The sequence below is a fragment of the Macaca thibetana genome, chromosome 18, assembly GCF_024542745.1.
Source record: "Macaca thibetana thibetana isolate TM-01 chromosome 18, ASM2454274v1, whole genome shotgun sequence".
Classification (NCBI taxonomy): Eukaryota; Metazoa; Chordata; class Mammalia; order Primates; family Cercopithecidae; genus Macaca; species Macaca thibetana.
The window spans coordinates 57,460,526-57,475,573 of NC_065595.1; the positions used below are offsets into that span (position 1 = coordinate 57,460,526).

General features: G+C 49.4%; 1 protein-coding gene across 1 annotated transcript in view; it reads right to left on the reverse strand.

The window, feature by feature from the left end:
* The window catches only part of CABLES1 (Cdk5 and Abl enzyme substrate 1), a 125,868-nt gene extending 124,685 nt beyond the window's left edge, over positions 1–1,183 (reverse strand). The window contains exon 1 of the mRNA XM_050767984.1: positions 351–1,183. Within this exon, the coding sequence (XP_050623941.1) occupies positions 351–1,183 (833 nt within the window). The remainder of the gene's footprint in view (positions 1–350) is intronic.
* Between the last annotated feature and the right edge of the window lie 13,865 nt (positions 1,184–15,048).

Genomic DNA, 15,048 nt, shown 5'->3' on the forward strand with positions numbered 1-15,048 from the left:
GCGCGGGAGGAGTGCGCCTCCGGGTCTGGACCGGGTTTCAGGAAGTTTGTGATACCGTGTGGGAGGCTAAGACGCCGCTTTTTACTGGGCTCCTGCAACTCCCGACCCACTGCACAAGCACGGGGCTCCTCTCAGAGTGCTGGGCTCGTGCACACACGTGTGACCAAGCACTCCCTGCGGACGCCCCCTCTTTCGGGTGCCCTCGTGGTTTGGGATTCGGGCCCGGAGCACAGGGCGCGGGAAAATGGGAGCAACCGGTAGCCCGTAACCCAGAGACCGCGGGCAGGCTGGACGCGCCGGGCGCGGGGAGGGACGCAGGGTTGGGTGCGCGTCGCATCCCCGATACTCACCGGGACCTCTGCAGCTGCTCGAAGGCGCTGGTGCTGCCGCCCTGGCCTGGCTGCTCCAGGGAGCAGTAGTTCTGCGAAGTCGGTCTGGAGAAGACGATGGGCAGGATTCCCTGAGTGAACGAGTTGAGGCGTCCCCGACTGCCGCTCCCACTGCCGGGGGTCCCGGAGCCCAAAAAGGCGGCCGCCGGCACCTGCACGCCGGTAAAGGCATCGTCCTCCTCCAACTCCTCCTGCCCGGCGCCCCCGGACCCGTCGAGCAGCTGCAGTTGGGCACAGGCGGCGAGAGGCGCCGGCCCGGGCGGCTGCCACAGCTCCCCCGACGCCCGGCCGGCGCCCAGGGGACTCGCGAATCCCCGAGACACCCCGGGGCCGGACACGGTCGCATGGCCGCCAGCGATTAAGGGCGGCAGCGACGAGGGCTGTGGGAGGCAAGGGCCGGACCCAGCGGCCAACCCCGCAGCCGGCGTGCCCGGCGCTGCGAGCGCGATGCAGCCGCCCCGCTCGGCGGCGGCGAGCAGGCTGAACCGAGTCCTCCCGCCGCAGGCGCCGCCGGCGCCCGGCTTGGCCGCGCCGCCCTCCTCGCCGCCGCCCCACTCCGCGTCCTGCGGCGGCGGCCGGCCGTCCAGCGAGATGTTGGTGAGGAAGGAGAGGGCAGCCTGGCGGCGCCGCGGGTCCACGCGCGGCTTCCGGGGGGGTTCGGGCGGCGGCTGGGCCGGCGCGGCGGCCGCGGGCTGGGGCTGCGGCGGCGGCTGCTGCAATCCGCTGGCGCCCGCGGCGTCGGTGCCGGCGCTGCCGCTGCTGCAGGCGGCCGTGGTGGCGGCCGCCGCCGCCATTGTGTCCGTCTGCGGCGGGATTTCCGCGATGCCCGGAGAAGCGAGCGGCGCCCGAGCGCTAAGCGGCGGGCGCGAGCGGCGGCGACCCGGGCTGGGCAGGGCGCGGGGATCGGGCGGCGTGCGCGGCGGTCCAGCCCCCTCGCGGGCGGGCCATGCTCGCCCCTCGGTGCTCTGGCTGGGGGCGCCGCCGCCCCGGCCCACGCGCGCGCCTCGCTGACTCGCTCGGCTCGTTCGGCTCGCTGGCTGGCTGCCCGCCGGTCGCCTCGCCGCTGGCTCGCGGGCTCCGGGGCCGGGTGTCCGTATTTATAGGTGCGCGCGCCCCGCGCTCGCGCTCCAAAGCGCTCTTTGCAATAACACGGAATCACGTGTGGGGAATGCGACCTGGGAGGAAAACAAAGCCGCAGGCGGCGGCCGCAGAGGCAGGCGGCGGGAGGCGAGGGGCCGCAGGAGGAAGAAGAGGAGGACGGGAGAGCCGAGCGGGTGGTGGGGCGGGGGATCGGCCCGGCTGTCCGGGTTGTCCGAGCTGCTTGCTGGGGGGGTTGGCGACTCCCGGGGCGCGCGGAAGCCAGGTGCGGGAGGCGAGCACGTTTCCCCCGCGCGCTCGCACTGGGAATTGGGGGAGCGAGCAGAACCCAGTGGGTTAGGTCCTGGGGCTGTGCTCCTGGGAGAGTTGTGGGTCTACAGGACAGTTATGTGGAGCGTTGCAGAGTTTTAGACTGAGAGCGAGTTACTTAGACCCCGCAAGGCCGTTGGTCCCTGAGGAGTAAATAGGTCCTTATTCATAATAACACGGGTAAGTCTACAGCCCCTATGGAGACTGTCCCACCGTAAAGTTATCGCTAACAACCATTGCGGTTGGGTCTCATTCGTTCCCAGGCCAAGATGCAGCCCCCGGGATAAATGCACGCCTTGGGATGCGTAAGAGCCCAGAAGCACGAACATCTTCCATGTGACCAACGAATTCACGCATCCCCAATCCATGGTATTGTCACTTTTCATCTCTCTCTTAGCAAAGGCCAACGCAAATTTTTTACTTTGGCTCTGAAATATGCTCCATTTTCTGTGAATACCGAGGTGGGCTAAAATGACCTTACACTCTTTTCTCCTGGTCACCTTGCAAATTTTTGTAGATGATGATCTTTCTCCCGCATAAACTGGGACCAATGTGGACAGTTATCTGTCGTTTAATCATAAACACACGTTTGGCACCTACCATGTCTTCTATAAATACGGGTTCCTGAAGACCTCCCAGAGCAGTAGCTCTGAATCTGGGAGGAGTCGCAGTCCCCACCCGCAATGAATGCTTGTTTTGGTTGGGGGTGGGGACAGGGTGAAGGGATTCACCTGGAGGGATCTGAAAACGTGTGCGGGTTTCCCCAGGCGGTGTGGGCAACTTACCAAATGCAGTAAGGAACAATTGCCACACTGAATTAAACACCTGCTACACTTTTGAGGGAGAAGCAACGTGTTTAAGATCAACGGATTAATTTAATTAAAGGTTTAAATTTAGCCCTGGAGCTAATGGGTAACTCTACATTGAAATTCCACTCCATTTCAAGCTCAGGAAAGTAAATTGAGTAATGGAGAGCAAATACACCCTGTCCAGAGAGGTGCCGCCAACCTGGAGTGCCAGAGAGTTTCAGGTTACATTTGCTCAGGACAGAGATGGCACGTGGCCCTTTACATGAACAATTGTTGTTATATTTTATTTTGTACTGTTTTTAGGCCTTTTGAAAACCTGGAGCCTGGAGTCTATTTACAGCAGCCTCATATCAGTGAAGTCAAAGCTCAATGGCCAGCTCTGTGAAATTTCACCAGGATTTTAATTATTTTGGCTAACTACCTTGAAACTTCCAAGCCCTTTTATGACAATCGAGTTAATTTACATGACCACTGGCCTGGTTGGAAGGCAGTGTTAAGTGAAAGACTCCAACAGTGTTCCTGTAAAATATATTTTCCTTCATTCAAAAGTGATAAACGTTAATTTCAGAGAACATAAGATAAGCAAAGAGGAGAAAAAAAAAAAAAAAGGAGGGGTATCACTAACAATCTCTTCTGTGGAAATAACGTTAAACTTAATTTTTGATATCTGTTTTGTATTTTCATGTATTTTATAGAGACATATGTATATATATTCTTTTAGCTTGTCACCCAGGCTGGAGTGCAGTGGTGTGATCATAGCTCACTGCAGACTCAACTCCTGGGCTCAAGCGATTCCCTCTGCCTCAGCCTCCCGAATAGCTAGGACTACAGGCACCCACCACCACACCTGGCTAATTTTTAAAAAAAATTTTGGCCTGGCACAGTGGCTCAAGCCTGTAATCCCAGCATTTTGGAAGGCCTAGGCGGGCAGATCATGAGGTCAGGAGTTTGAAACCAGCCTGGCCAACATGGTGAAACCCTGTCTCTACTAAAAATACAAAACTTAGCTGGGCATAGTGGTACATGCCTGTAATCCCAGCTACTGGGGAGGCTGAGGCAGGAGGGCAGGAGAATGGCTTAAACCCAGGAGGCGGAGGTTGCAGTGAGCCAAGATCGTGCCACTGTACTCCAGCCTGGGTGACAGAGCAAAAAAAAAAAAGAGAAAAATTTTTTTGTAGAGTTGAAGTCTCACTATGTTGCCCAGGCTGGTCTGGAACTTCCAGCCTCAATCAGTCCTCCCATGGTGGCCTCCCAAAGCACTGGGATTACAGGTGTGAGCTGCCATGCCTGGCCTTGGGTGTGTTTTTTAAACAAAAGTGAAATCGGGCTGTTTTGTCTCTTGTGATTTTTGCCTGCTGTGTTGTGATTTTCTTTCCATGTAGAATATTTTTCTACATGGAAGAATTTTTATTTTAATGACTACATAGTGTTCAATTTGACGGAGAGACTGTACCCTTTTAAACCTGTGCATTTAATAAATTTGTGGTTTCCACGTTTGCTCTTATAAAGTGATGATGACTTCCTTTTTGTTTTTCTAAATCTTGCTACCACCCAATATTATTTTCTTAGGTTAAATAGATGCTGGGGCAAATGGCATTTCATGTTTTTAAGGTTTTCATCCATAAAGGTTGTTCAGTCTGCTTTCTTACAATTTTACTGGGTATTGAAATGTTTCTATCATCCCCCAAAATATGTACAACCATGATACATCGATTAAAAAAATACTAAAAAGTTTCTATCAATATTCATTTTTTATAACCTTCATTTTCTGTAACCTTTTGTCTACGTGAAGTGTGAAGTATGAAACTAATTTCAAATATTTATTAAAGCATCAAATAAGAATCAATGTCTAATCTCTGGCCAGGCGTGGTGGCTCCGCCTGTAATCCCAGCACTTTGGGAGACTGAGGTGGGTGGATCACAAGGTCAGGAGATCGAGACTATCCTGGCTAACACGGCAAAACCCCGTCTCTACTAAAAATATAAAAAATTAGCCAGGCGTGCTGGCGTATGCCTATAGTCCCAGCAGCTGGGGAGGCTGAGGCAGGAGAATGGCGTGAACCTGGGAGGCGGAGCGTGCAGTGAGCTGAGATCGCACCACTGCACTCCAGCCTAGGGGACAGAGTGAGACTCCGTCTCAAAAAAAAAAAAGAAAATGTCTAATCTCCAAACTGCTTCCGTGACCCCCTTCTGGGGATCTTGAGATATGGTTTATTGTTCACCTACTGTATGCCAGCCACAGAGTATTTCTAATCTTTATAACCACCTGTGGTGGTGGTGAAAGCATTATCAATATTTTACAGACGAGGCTCAGAAAAATTAAATAATTTGCCCCAAGTCATCTAGCTCTTAGCTGGGGTGGGCCAGTATACAAACCCATCTGACTCCAAGACCCATCCATGCATGTTCTTGCGCCCTCTGCTGGTAAGGATGTTTAATGGTAGAGAACAGTGTCCAGACTTAATCTTACATCCATACTTGAGGTCAACTATTATGGAATAATGCAAACTTTGGAGTAAGAGGATCTGGGTTTCAAGAGCAGGCCACTTACCCTCTCTGAGTCAGTTTTCTCTGTGGGTTATTGTGAGGTACAAATGAGACTGCTGAGGAATATTTTACAAACTTTAAAGTACTTTTTAAAATGTCAGTTGTTATTTATGCCATTCTAATCTACTTAGTCCCTGAATTATTCCAAATTCATTTATTTTTCAACTACTTAGTCATTGATCAAGTTTTATCAAGCAACTTCTACATCCACAGTACCATCTGTGACAAAGGGATAAAAAGAAATGTGGCCCTTAGCCCTTGTGACCTTGATAGTTAAACCATGGAAAACACATTTAAATGAAAATGCAAAGCCAACCCTGATTAAGTTTCAAATGCGCAACTGGACTATAAGCATTATCAGAATATGGAAAAGAAGTGTTTTATTTGCAGTGGCGGGGAAGGCCTTAGGCAAGAGCCAGGATTTGAGCTGACCTAGGAGATTCAGAAGGCCAGGAGGAGGATCCTTGCAGAAGAGGAAGTTTGGCATACAGATTCCTCATGCATCGCAGGCCTGGAGGACTAGAACTTGAAATGTGATTCAACTTGGTCAGCCACGTGTCCCCTCTCCCCCTTCCCTTTTATATTGTCCCTTTCGAGTGCCCATTCTGAAACATTTTTGCGCGCATGAATTCAAAACGCATGCACTGTTTTGATGGAGACATATTGGAGGTCAGTTTTTAAAAACAAAGGAAAAAACCTACAAGTAATCACTGTCCCTTAAAAAAATAATAATTCAGCAGAGTAAGAAGTCTGAAAATTAGCTTAGGCTCCAAGAAACATGCAACCTTGTAAGGTCTCCAGTTTGGGGATATCATAAGCTTTGTACCTTGGTAGCCTCTCCTACCTTATCTATGGGTGAAGGTAGGTGTTGCAATATTTTACCTTGCAGGGTTGTGAGGGTTACCAACAGTATAAATTATGTAACTAGCAGAGTACCTGTAGTTCAGTAGGTAACTATTATTAGAAAAATGCAAAATACAGAAGGTGCACATTAAAAAGCCCAAAATGTTTTAGGTTCTAGGTTTTTATCGTTTTCACTGATCCTGAGACCAATGAAATATTAGCATACCTTTCTAGGCAGGACCATGAGAAGCTTCAGCTGTTAGCTCCTGCTTAAGTCAGATTATTTTACGGTATTTTCCATCAAAGTACAGGCTGGTGCGGGCTGCTGGAACACGCACTGGACTGTCAATCTAACATAGGCATAGTCTCCCTGAGAAACCTGCTGCTTTCCTTAATCCAGTGAAAGTTAAATCCTGGCCGGGCGTGGTGGCTCACGCCTGTAATCCCAGCACTTTGAGAGGCCGAGGTGGGTAGATCACCTGAGGTCAGGACTTCGAGACCAGCCTGGCCAACATGGTGAAACCCCATCTCTACTAAAAATACAAAAATTAGCTGGGCGTGGTGGCATGCGCCTGTAATCTGAGCTACTCAGGAGGCTAAGGCAGGAGAGTCGCTTGAACCTAGGATGCAGAAGTTCAGTGAGCCAAGATCACGCCATTGCAGTCCAGCCTGGGTGACAAGAGCAAGACTGTCTTTAAAAAAAAAAAAAAAAAAAAAAAGGCAGTTAAATCCTCTGAGACTAGAAGTAGAGAATGATCAAGAGGTGGTCCTCGATGCCCCAGCTCTTCTCCATGAAGTTTGCCTTACCCATAGGAACTTTTGATCATTTCTGCTGGCCTGAGAGAATGGGAGGAAGAGAGGATGGGGGTAGGGTTATTCTTTGCCCTTTTTCAATTTGGCATAGAAACTTTAATTTCCTTCCTTAATTCCCCAGGACATCGGAGATCAGATACAACATTTGAATAAGACTTGACTAGAAGCTCAGGGATGTTAGATGTAGAAATAAACCCAACGAGTAATATAGAACCCCATATAGCAGCTTACAAACGTGACTTACTCATAACCCTCATCCCAGTATTTCCTGAATGCCAATCCCATGCCAGGTCTGAGTTAGGTTCTGTGAGTACCAAGGAGAACAGGATGTGGTCCTATCCTGGAGCCCTCAAACTAATAGCAGAGAAACACATACTAATATTTTCTGCATCATACAGTGTATTTTTAAAAAGTTTCAAAAGAGCTGTAGGCCGGGCGTGGTGGCTTACGTCTGTAATCCCAGCACTTTGGGAGGCCAAGGTGGGCGGATCATGAGGTCGGGAGTTCGAGATCAGCCTGACCAACATGGTGAAACCCCGTCTACCAAAAATAGAAAAATTAGCCGAGTGTGGTGGCACGTGCCTGTAATCCCAGCTACCCAGGAGGCAGAGGCAGGAGAATTGTTTGAACCTGGGAGGCGGAGGTCAGAGTGGGCCGAGATCACACCACTGCACTCCAGCCTGGGTGACAGAGTAAGACTCCGTCTCAAAAAAAAAAAGCTTAATTTTTATTCTTAGTTTTGAGATGGGGTGTCACTCTGTCACCCAGGCTGGAGTACAACAGCAGGATCATGGCTCACTGCAGCCTTGAACTCCTGAGCTCAAACGATCCTCCCACCTCAGCCCCTCAAGCACCTGAGAATATAGGCGTGCGCCACCATACCTGGCTAATTTTTGTATTTTTTGTAGCAACAGGGGTCTCGCTCTGTTGCCTAGGCTGGTCTCGAATTCCTGGCCTCAAGCTATCCTCCTACCTTGGTCTTCCAAAGTGCGGGGGTTACAAGTGTGAGCCACTGTTCCTGGCCAAGATACCCTGTTAAATGTGAAAACCTGTTTTTTTCTACTCACACAGAACGCTTCTGACACCAAGTATGTGTGGGGATTTTCCTACATCAACCAATGCTCGGACTCTCAGACACCCCCTGGGTGTCCTACAAGTCAGCTCAATTCTGACACTATCTCCCTGGAGTGAGGGTCAAATCTCACAAGCAAAGGGCCCTGTCCCACAAGACTGCCCCCCACTTCAGATACCAATTGCAGGCAGTGGGTCCCGAAGTTACCCACACTTCTGTCCAACTTGGCTACAAATCGGGGCCTCCCAAGATTCGATCATTTGCTGTGATGGCTCACAGAACACAAGGAAACACTTCTGTTGACAGGTTTATTAGAAAGGAGATGATGAAGGACACCGAGAACAGCCAGGTGAAGAGGCACAGAGGGCAAGCTCTGGAAGGGTCCCAAGCTCAAAAGTGCCTGTCCTGGAGGAGGTGGGGGTGCCACCATCCCAGCATGTGCACATGTTCACCCATAGGGAAACCCTCTGCCCTCCGAATGCTGGGGTATTTTTGGTTTTTTTTTTTTTTTTTTTTGAGACGGAGTCTCACTCTGTCACCCAGGCTGGAGTGCAGTGGTGCAATCTCGGCTCTCTGCAACCTCCGTCTCCCAGGTTCAAGTGATTCCCCTGCCTCAGCCTCCCGAGTAGCTGGGACTATAGGCACGCACCACCGTGCCTGGCTAATTTTGTTAGAGATAGGGTTTCACCATGTTGCCCAGACTGGCCTCAAACTCCTGGCCTCAAGTGACCCGCCCACCTCAGCCTCCCAAAGTGCTGGGACTACAGGCATGCACCATCACACCTGGCTGATTTTTGTATTTTTTTTTTTTTTTTTTGAGGCGGAGTCTGGCACTCTTGCCCATACTGGAGTGCAGTGGCCCGATCTCGGCTCACTGCAAGCTCCGCCTCCTGGGTTCACGCCATTCTCCTGCCTCAGCCTCCCGAGTAGCTGGGACTACAGGCGCCCGCCACCTCGCCCGGCTAGTTTTTTTGTATTTTTTAGTAGAGACGGGGTTTCACCGTGTTAGCCAGGATGGTCTCGATCTCCTGACCTCGTGATCCGCCCGTCTCGGCCTCCCAAAGTGCTGGAATTACAGGCTTGAGCCACCGCGCCCGGCCAATTTTTGTATTTTTAGTAGAGATGGGGTTTCACCATGTTGCCCAGGCTGATCTGGAACTCCTGACCTCACGTGATCTGCCCTCCTCAGCCTCCCAAAGTGCTGGGATTACAAGCGTGAGCCACCGCGCCCTGCCTGAATTTTAGGGAATTTTATGGAATCTTCTTCACGTAACCATGATTGATTATTAATTCAGTCTCCTTCCCGGAGGATGGGAGCCAGGGGAGAAAGTTCCAAGCTTCTAGTCATGGCTTGGTCTTTCTGGTGACCATCCCCGTCCTGAAGCTACTCAGGAGCCCATCAGGAGTTGTCTTGTTAGAACAAAAGACACTCCTATAACCCAGGAAATTACAAGGAATCTAGGAGCTCTGTGTCAGGAACCAGGATTAAAGACCAAACATTAGAACAAAGGATGTTCCTAGCACCCATAGCAGCCTGGAAATTACGAGTGTTTTAGGAGCTCTGTGCCAGGAACTGGGGGCAGAGACCAAATATATATTTCTTATGTCACGCTGCTGAAGGCATTAACTACCCTGGAAGAAACCTGGCATCAAAACTGTGTTAGGAAAATGTATTTCAGATGCTTCCATGAGCTGTCCTCAATCTTCCAAAAAGGGATCGTTCATGCCCAGAACACCACTTCTGATCCAACTGCAGAGTTTATATGATATTGGCATTTCAAAGGAAACGAATGAACCTTCTTTGTTATATTACCTTTATTCTTAAATCATAGCAAACTCATGATTTTATTTTCTTTGAAATTAACCTGGTTTTATATTCTTTGAAATTGCACTGAGACGCGTGAATAACCAGCTCAGGGACAATGAAGAAACCACCCCTAGTGTAATTACAGCTCATAAACACACAACTTACAGATGGCCTGTGTGCATGAACCTCCGGATGCTGGCTCCTCTAGACTCTGCACAGACAGGCAGGGCAGGAGGCAGTCCCGCCTACAGGGCTCTCTGTCTCCCAGGATAGCAGCACTGTTTTATAGTGATTGCATTTGTTTAGATATTCTCCTATCAGAGTGGGATGGATGTGGCCAGGTTCTGGGGAAACATCACCACTTGGCCTGCCACTGGGCAGTTCAGCTGGGCTGGTTAGTGGGCCGCGGTAACCTTCGCTGCCCATGTAGACGAGCAAACTACAGGAAGAGACAGCCTCAAAAAAAATTAGCACAAAAGGCCGGGCACAGTGGCTCATGCCTGTAATCCCAGCACTTTGGGAGGCCGAGGTGGGTGGATCATAAGGTCAGGAGTTCTAGACCAGCCTGGCCAACACGGTGAAACTCCATCTCTACTAAGAATACAAAAATTAGCCAGGCGTGGTGGCGGGCTCCTGTAATCCCAGCTACTCAGGAGGCTGAGGCAGGAAAATCGCTTGAACCCGGGAGGCAGAGGTTGCAGTGAGCCAAGATCGTGCCACTGCACTCCAGTCTGGGCGACACAGCAAGAATCCGCCTCAAAAAAAAAAAAAAAAAAAATAGCACAAAAAAATTAGCTGGGTGTAATTGTGGCACTTACCTATAGTCCCAGTTACACTAGAAGCTGATGCCGGAGAATCAATGAAGCCCAGGAGTTTGAGGCTGCAGTGAGCCATGATTGTACCACTGCATTCCAGTCTGGGTGACAGAGTGAGATCCTGTCTTAAAAAAAAAAAAAGAAAAAAAGGGCGGGGCGTGGTGGTTCATGCCTGTAATCCCAGCACTTTGAGAGGCCAAGGCAGGTGGATCATGAGGTCTGGAGTTCGAGACCAGCCTGGGCAACATGGTGAAACCCTGTCTCTACTAAAAATACAAAAATTAGCTGGGCATGGGGGCGCGTGCCTGTAATCCCAGCTACTCAGGAGGCTGAGGCAGGAAAATTGCTTGAACCCAGGAGGCAGAGGTTGCAGTGAGCCAGGAATGCGCCACTGCATTCCAGCCTGGGTGATAAAGTGAGACTACATCTCAAAAAAAGAAAAGAAAAAAAGAAAAAGGGAAAGGGCTTTTTGGAGGTAGCTGACAATAATGAATAGACGTGCCAGGACAACTAGATTAAAAGGATTGTAGTGGTGAATAACAGATGAGTTGAAAAACTGTGTCTCAGGCCAGATTACCAGGGCCTCAAATCTAAAATTTAAAAGTTGAACCTATAGGTACTAGAGAAGCATAGATCATTTTTAAACAAGAAGTAATACGTTTGTCGAAAGTCAAAATGAAGTCATTAGTTTGGAAAATATGCATAAAGGATTGAGGAGAAAGTCTAAAGGAGTGGAAAGGTTTTTCTGATTCATTCCTCCATTTACGTATTTATTCATCTGACATTCATTGAGTGCCTACTCTGTGCCATGCTGTCTGCTAGGCACTAAGGGCAAGGCAAGGTTCCAGGTTTCTTTTTTTTTTTTTGAGAGGGAGTCTCGCTCTGTCGCCCAAGCTGGAGTCCAGTGCGGTGATCTCGGCTCACTGCAAGCTCTGCCTCCCGGGTTCACGTCATTCTCCTGCCTCAGCCTCCCAAGTAGCTAGGACTACAGGCGCCCGCCACCACGCCCGGCTAATTTTTTTGTATTTTTAGTAGAGACGGGGTTTCACGTGTTAGCCAGGATGGTCTCGATCTCCTGACCTCGTGATCCGCCCGCCTCAGCCTCCCAAAGTGCTGAGATTACAGGCTTCAGCCACCGCGCCCGGCCAAGTTTCCAGGTTTCAAAGAGTTAACAGCCTGCTAAGAAAATAAGACAAAGTGAGCAAAGGGGACAAGGGTGGGTTACCATTTATGTGCAAGCCCTGAAATGGTCATTTCTTTTTTTTTTTTTTCTTTTAGAGACAGGGTCTTGTTCTGTTGCTCAGGTTGGAGTGCAGTGGTGTGATCATGGCTCAGTGCAGCCTCTAACTCCTGGGCTCAAGTGGTCCTCCTGCCTCAGCCTCCCAAATAGCTGAGACTACAGGTGTGCATCATCATGCCTGGCTAGTTTTATTTATTTATTTATTTTTTTGAGATGGAGTTTTGCTCTGTCACCCAGGCTGGAGTGCAGTGGCATTGTGCAATCTTGGCTCACTGCAACCTCTGCCTCCCAGGTTCAAGCAATTCTCTTGCCTCAGTCTCCTGAGTAGGTGGGATTACAGGCACCCGCCACCATGCCCAGCTAACTCTAAATTGTTGTTGTTGTTGTTTGTTTGTCTGTTTTTTGAGACAGGGTCTCCCTCTGCCACCCAGGCTGGAGTTCAGTGGTGCAATCTTGGCTCATAGCAACCTCTGCCTTCTTCAAGCGATTCTCCTGCTTCAGCCTCCTGAGTAGCTGGGATTACAGGTGCCCGCCACCATGCCCAGCTAATTTTTGTATTTTTAGTAGAGATTTGTATTTTGTATTTGTATTTTTAGTAGAGTATTTTTTACCATGTTAGCCAGGCTGGCCTTGAACTCCTGACCTCAAGTGATCTGCCTGCCTCTGCCTCCCAAAGTGCTGGGATTATAGGCGTGAGCCACTGTGCCCCGTGCCTGGCTAGTTTTAAAATTTTTCTAGAGACAAGGGTCTTGCTAATATTGACCCAACCTGGTGACCGAGGCTGGTCTTGAACTCCTGGAATCAAGCCACCCTCCCACCTGGGCCTCCCAAAGTGCTGGGGTTATAGGCATGAGCACAGTGCCCAGCAAGTGGTCATTTCTGTATACACAGTTTCATTGAATTCTCACCACAGCCCTGCTGTTTATTCCATCTGACAGATGAAGAAACTGACCTCCATGGAGTTAAGCCTCAGGTCACATGGCTGATCCCTGGATAGTTAACGTCTGAGATGTTAGTGACTACGGACGGTGACTCCTGGGGACAGAGAAGCCCCACAGAGAGGGCAATATTTGAATTTAGATTCTAGTTTACATGTGAGATGGCATTTCAGGCTGTGCAGAGGCATTAACTTAGGACTCCATTACAACAATTCAGGCCCGAGACAATAAAACTTGGACTTGGCAGTGAGAATGGAAAAGAAGGGTCAAGTACCAGAGACATTATGAGGAAAAACTGATTTCCAGATCTCCAGTCTAGGGGGCAGCTGTAATTCCTGAAAGAACCAAAAGCGCCCTAGGCGGGAAAGAACAGATTTGAGGGTAAAACGCTGGCTAAATTTGGGCCCGAGTTCCTGTTCTACACCCTTACACGGGAGCGTCCAGTGAAGAGGGTCAGAAGTTCTCATTTTGTAAAAATCAGAATTTCACTTGTATCAGACTGAAAGAGAAGCAGGCTTTGAGTTTGTACTGACAGTCTTCCAGTTTGGTGACACAGCCTCCAACAGTGAGTGGCTGAGAACGCCGGCCCCTGGAGCCCCGGACCTTGTCCATAATCATACTCCATTTGCCCTCTGGGACACCATTCAGCTGCTGAACCAGCCTCCTGGCCCACTTTTGTGATATACCTAAGAGAAGACTTTGGAGGCTGAACGCGATGGCTCACACCTGTAATCCCAGCACTTTGGGAGGCCGAAGCAGGCAGATCACTTGAGGTCAGGAGTTCAAGACCAGCATGGGAACATGGTGAAACTCCGTCTCTACTAAAAACACAAAAATCAACCAGGAATGCTGGCATGCGCCTGTAGTCCCAGCTACTCGGGAGGCTGAGGCAGGAGAATCACTTGAACCTGGGAGGTGGAGGCTGCAGTGAACCGAGATCGCAACACTGCACTCCAGGCTCGGTGTCAGAGTGAGTCTCGGTCTCAAAAAAATTTAAAAAACAAAAGAGAGAGAAGGCATCAGAGACAAATCTATCCAGGATGAGGGACATCTCAGCTACTTTCTAGGACTCTGATTGCAGGTGACAGAAACCTAAGCGAAAGCTTCAGGAGAATTGAAGGATGTAGGAGGGTCTCAAGGAACATTGAGATGGGAGTACAGCCTGAGCCCCGGCACACCTGACAAACACGGACATGGACCCGTGGGAACTCTTTTTTTCTTGCCCCCCGACTCTCTCCCTATGCCTAATTCAGGCTCCCTCTGCAGATTAGGTTCCTCTGCTTCTCTGGCCCATGGGGCAGGAAGTGTGGACTCTGATGGATTACCACTTTTGTAATTGACAGACATTAGACCTTCTGGGTTTCCGTTTCAGATTTACAAAGAAAGGCTGTGATTGGCAAAGTCTGTGTTAAGCAGGCCCTGGACCCATAAGTGGGCGGGGTCTCAGCTAATTGGTGTTCCTGCTGGGAAGCTGATGGATGGTGTGTGGTGGGGAATTCTCAGAAGGGAGCTGTGAGGCAGATAAAACAACAGGGGTCGGCTGGGTGCAGTAGCTCACGCCTATAATCCTAGCACCTTGGGAGGCTGAGGCGGGCGGACTGCCTGAGCTCAGGAGTTCGAGACCAGCCTGGGCAACATGGTGAAATCTCATCTCTACTAAAATACAAATAAATAAATAAAATTTTTAAAAAATTAGCCAGGCGTGGCGGCGTGTGCCTGTAGTCCCAGCTACTCGGGAGGCTGAGGCAGGAGAGTTGCTTGAACCCAGGAGGCAGAGGTTGCAGTGGGCTGAAATTGTGCCACTGCACTCCAGCCTGGCAACAGAGCGAGACTCCGTCTCAAAAAACAAACAAACAAAAAAAAAACCCTCAAAACATGTACTCATGGTTTGTTTTGTTCAGCCTGGCAATCCCAGCACCCAGACAGTGCTTGGCATAGAGTCAGGGCTTAGTAAACTTTTGATGGAATGAACTAATGAGAGTATTTTTTAATCACCTCAGATAAAGAAGCAGCCTTTCTAAGTATAACATAGAACTCAGAAGCTAGAAAAACAAAAGTAAATTCAGCTACAAAAAGAAAAAATTAGAAATAATTATATGGGGCAGAAAAACAAAATCAAAAGAGAAACATTATTGGTGGGAAGTATTTGCAATTCATATCACAAAAATGCCTTCCCTTAATATTTACAGAAATCCTAAATATTGATAAGAAAAAGCCAGTAACACAATAGAAAAACGAGTGAATGAGATGAAGAATCAGTTCCCAGAATGTGAGACACAAAGGCCCCTTGAATATAAAAAGAGAGACTGCACCTCTTTCATAATACAGGAAGAGCAAATAGACTCTAATGAGATACAGCTTTCACCTGT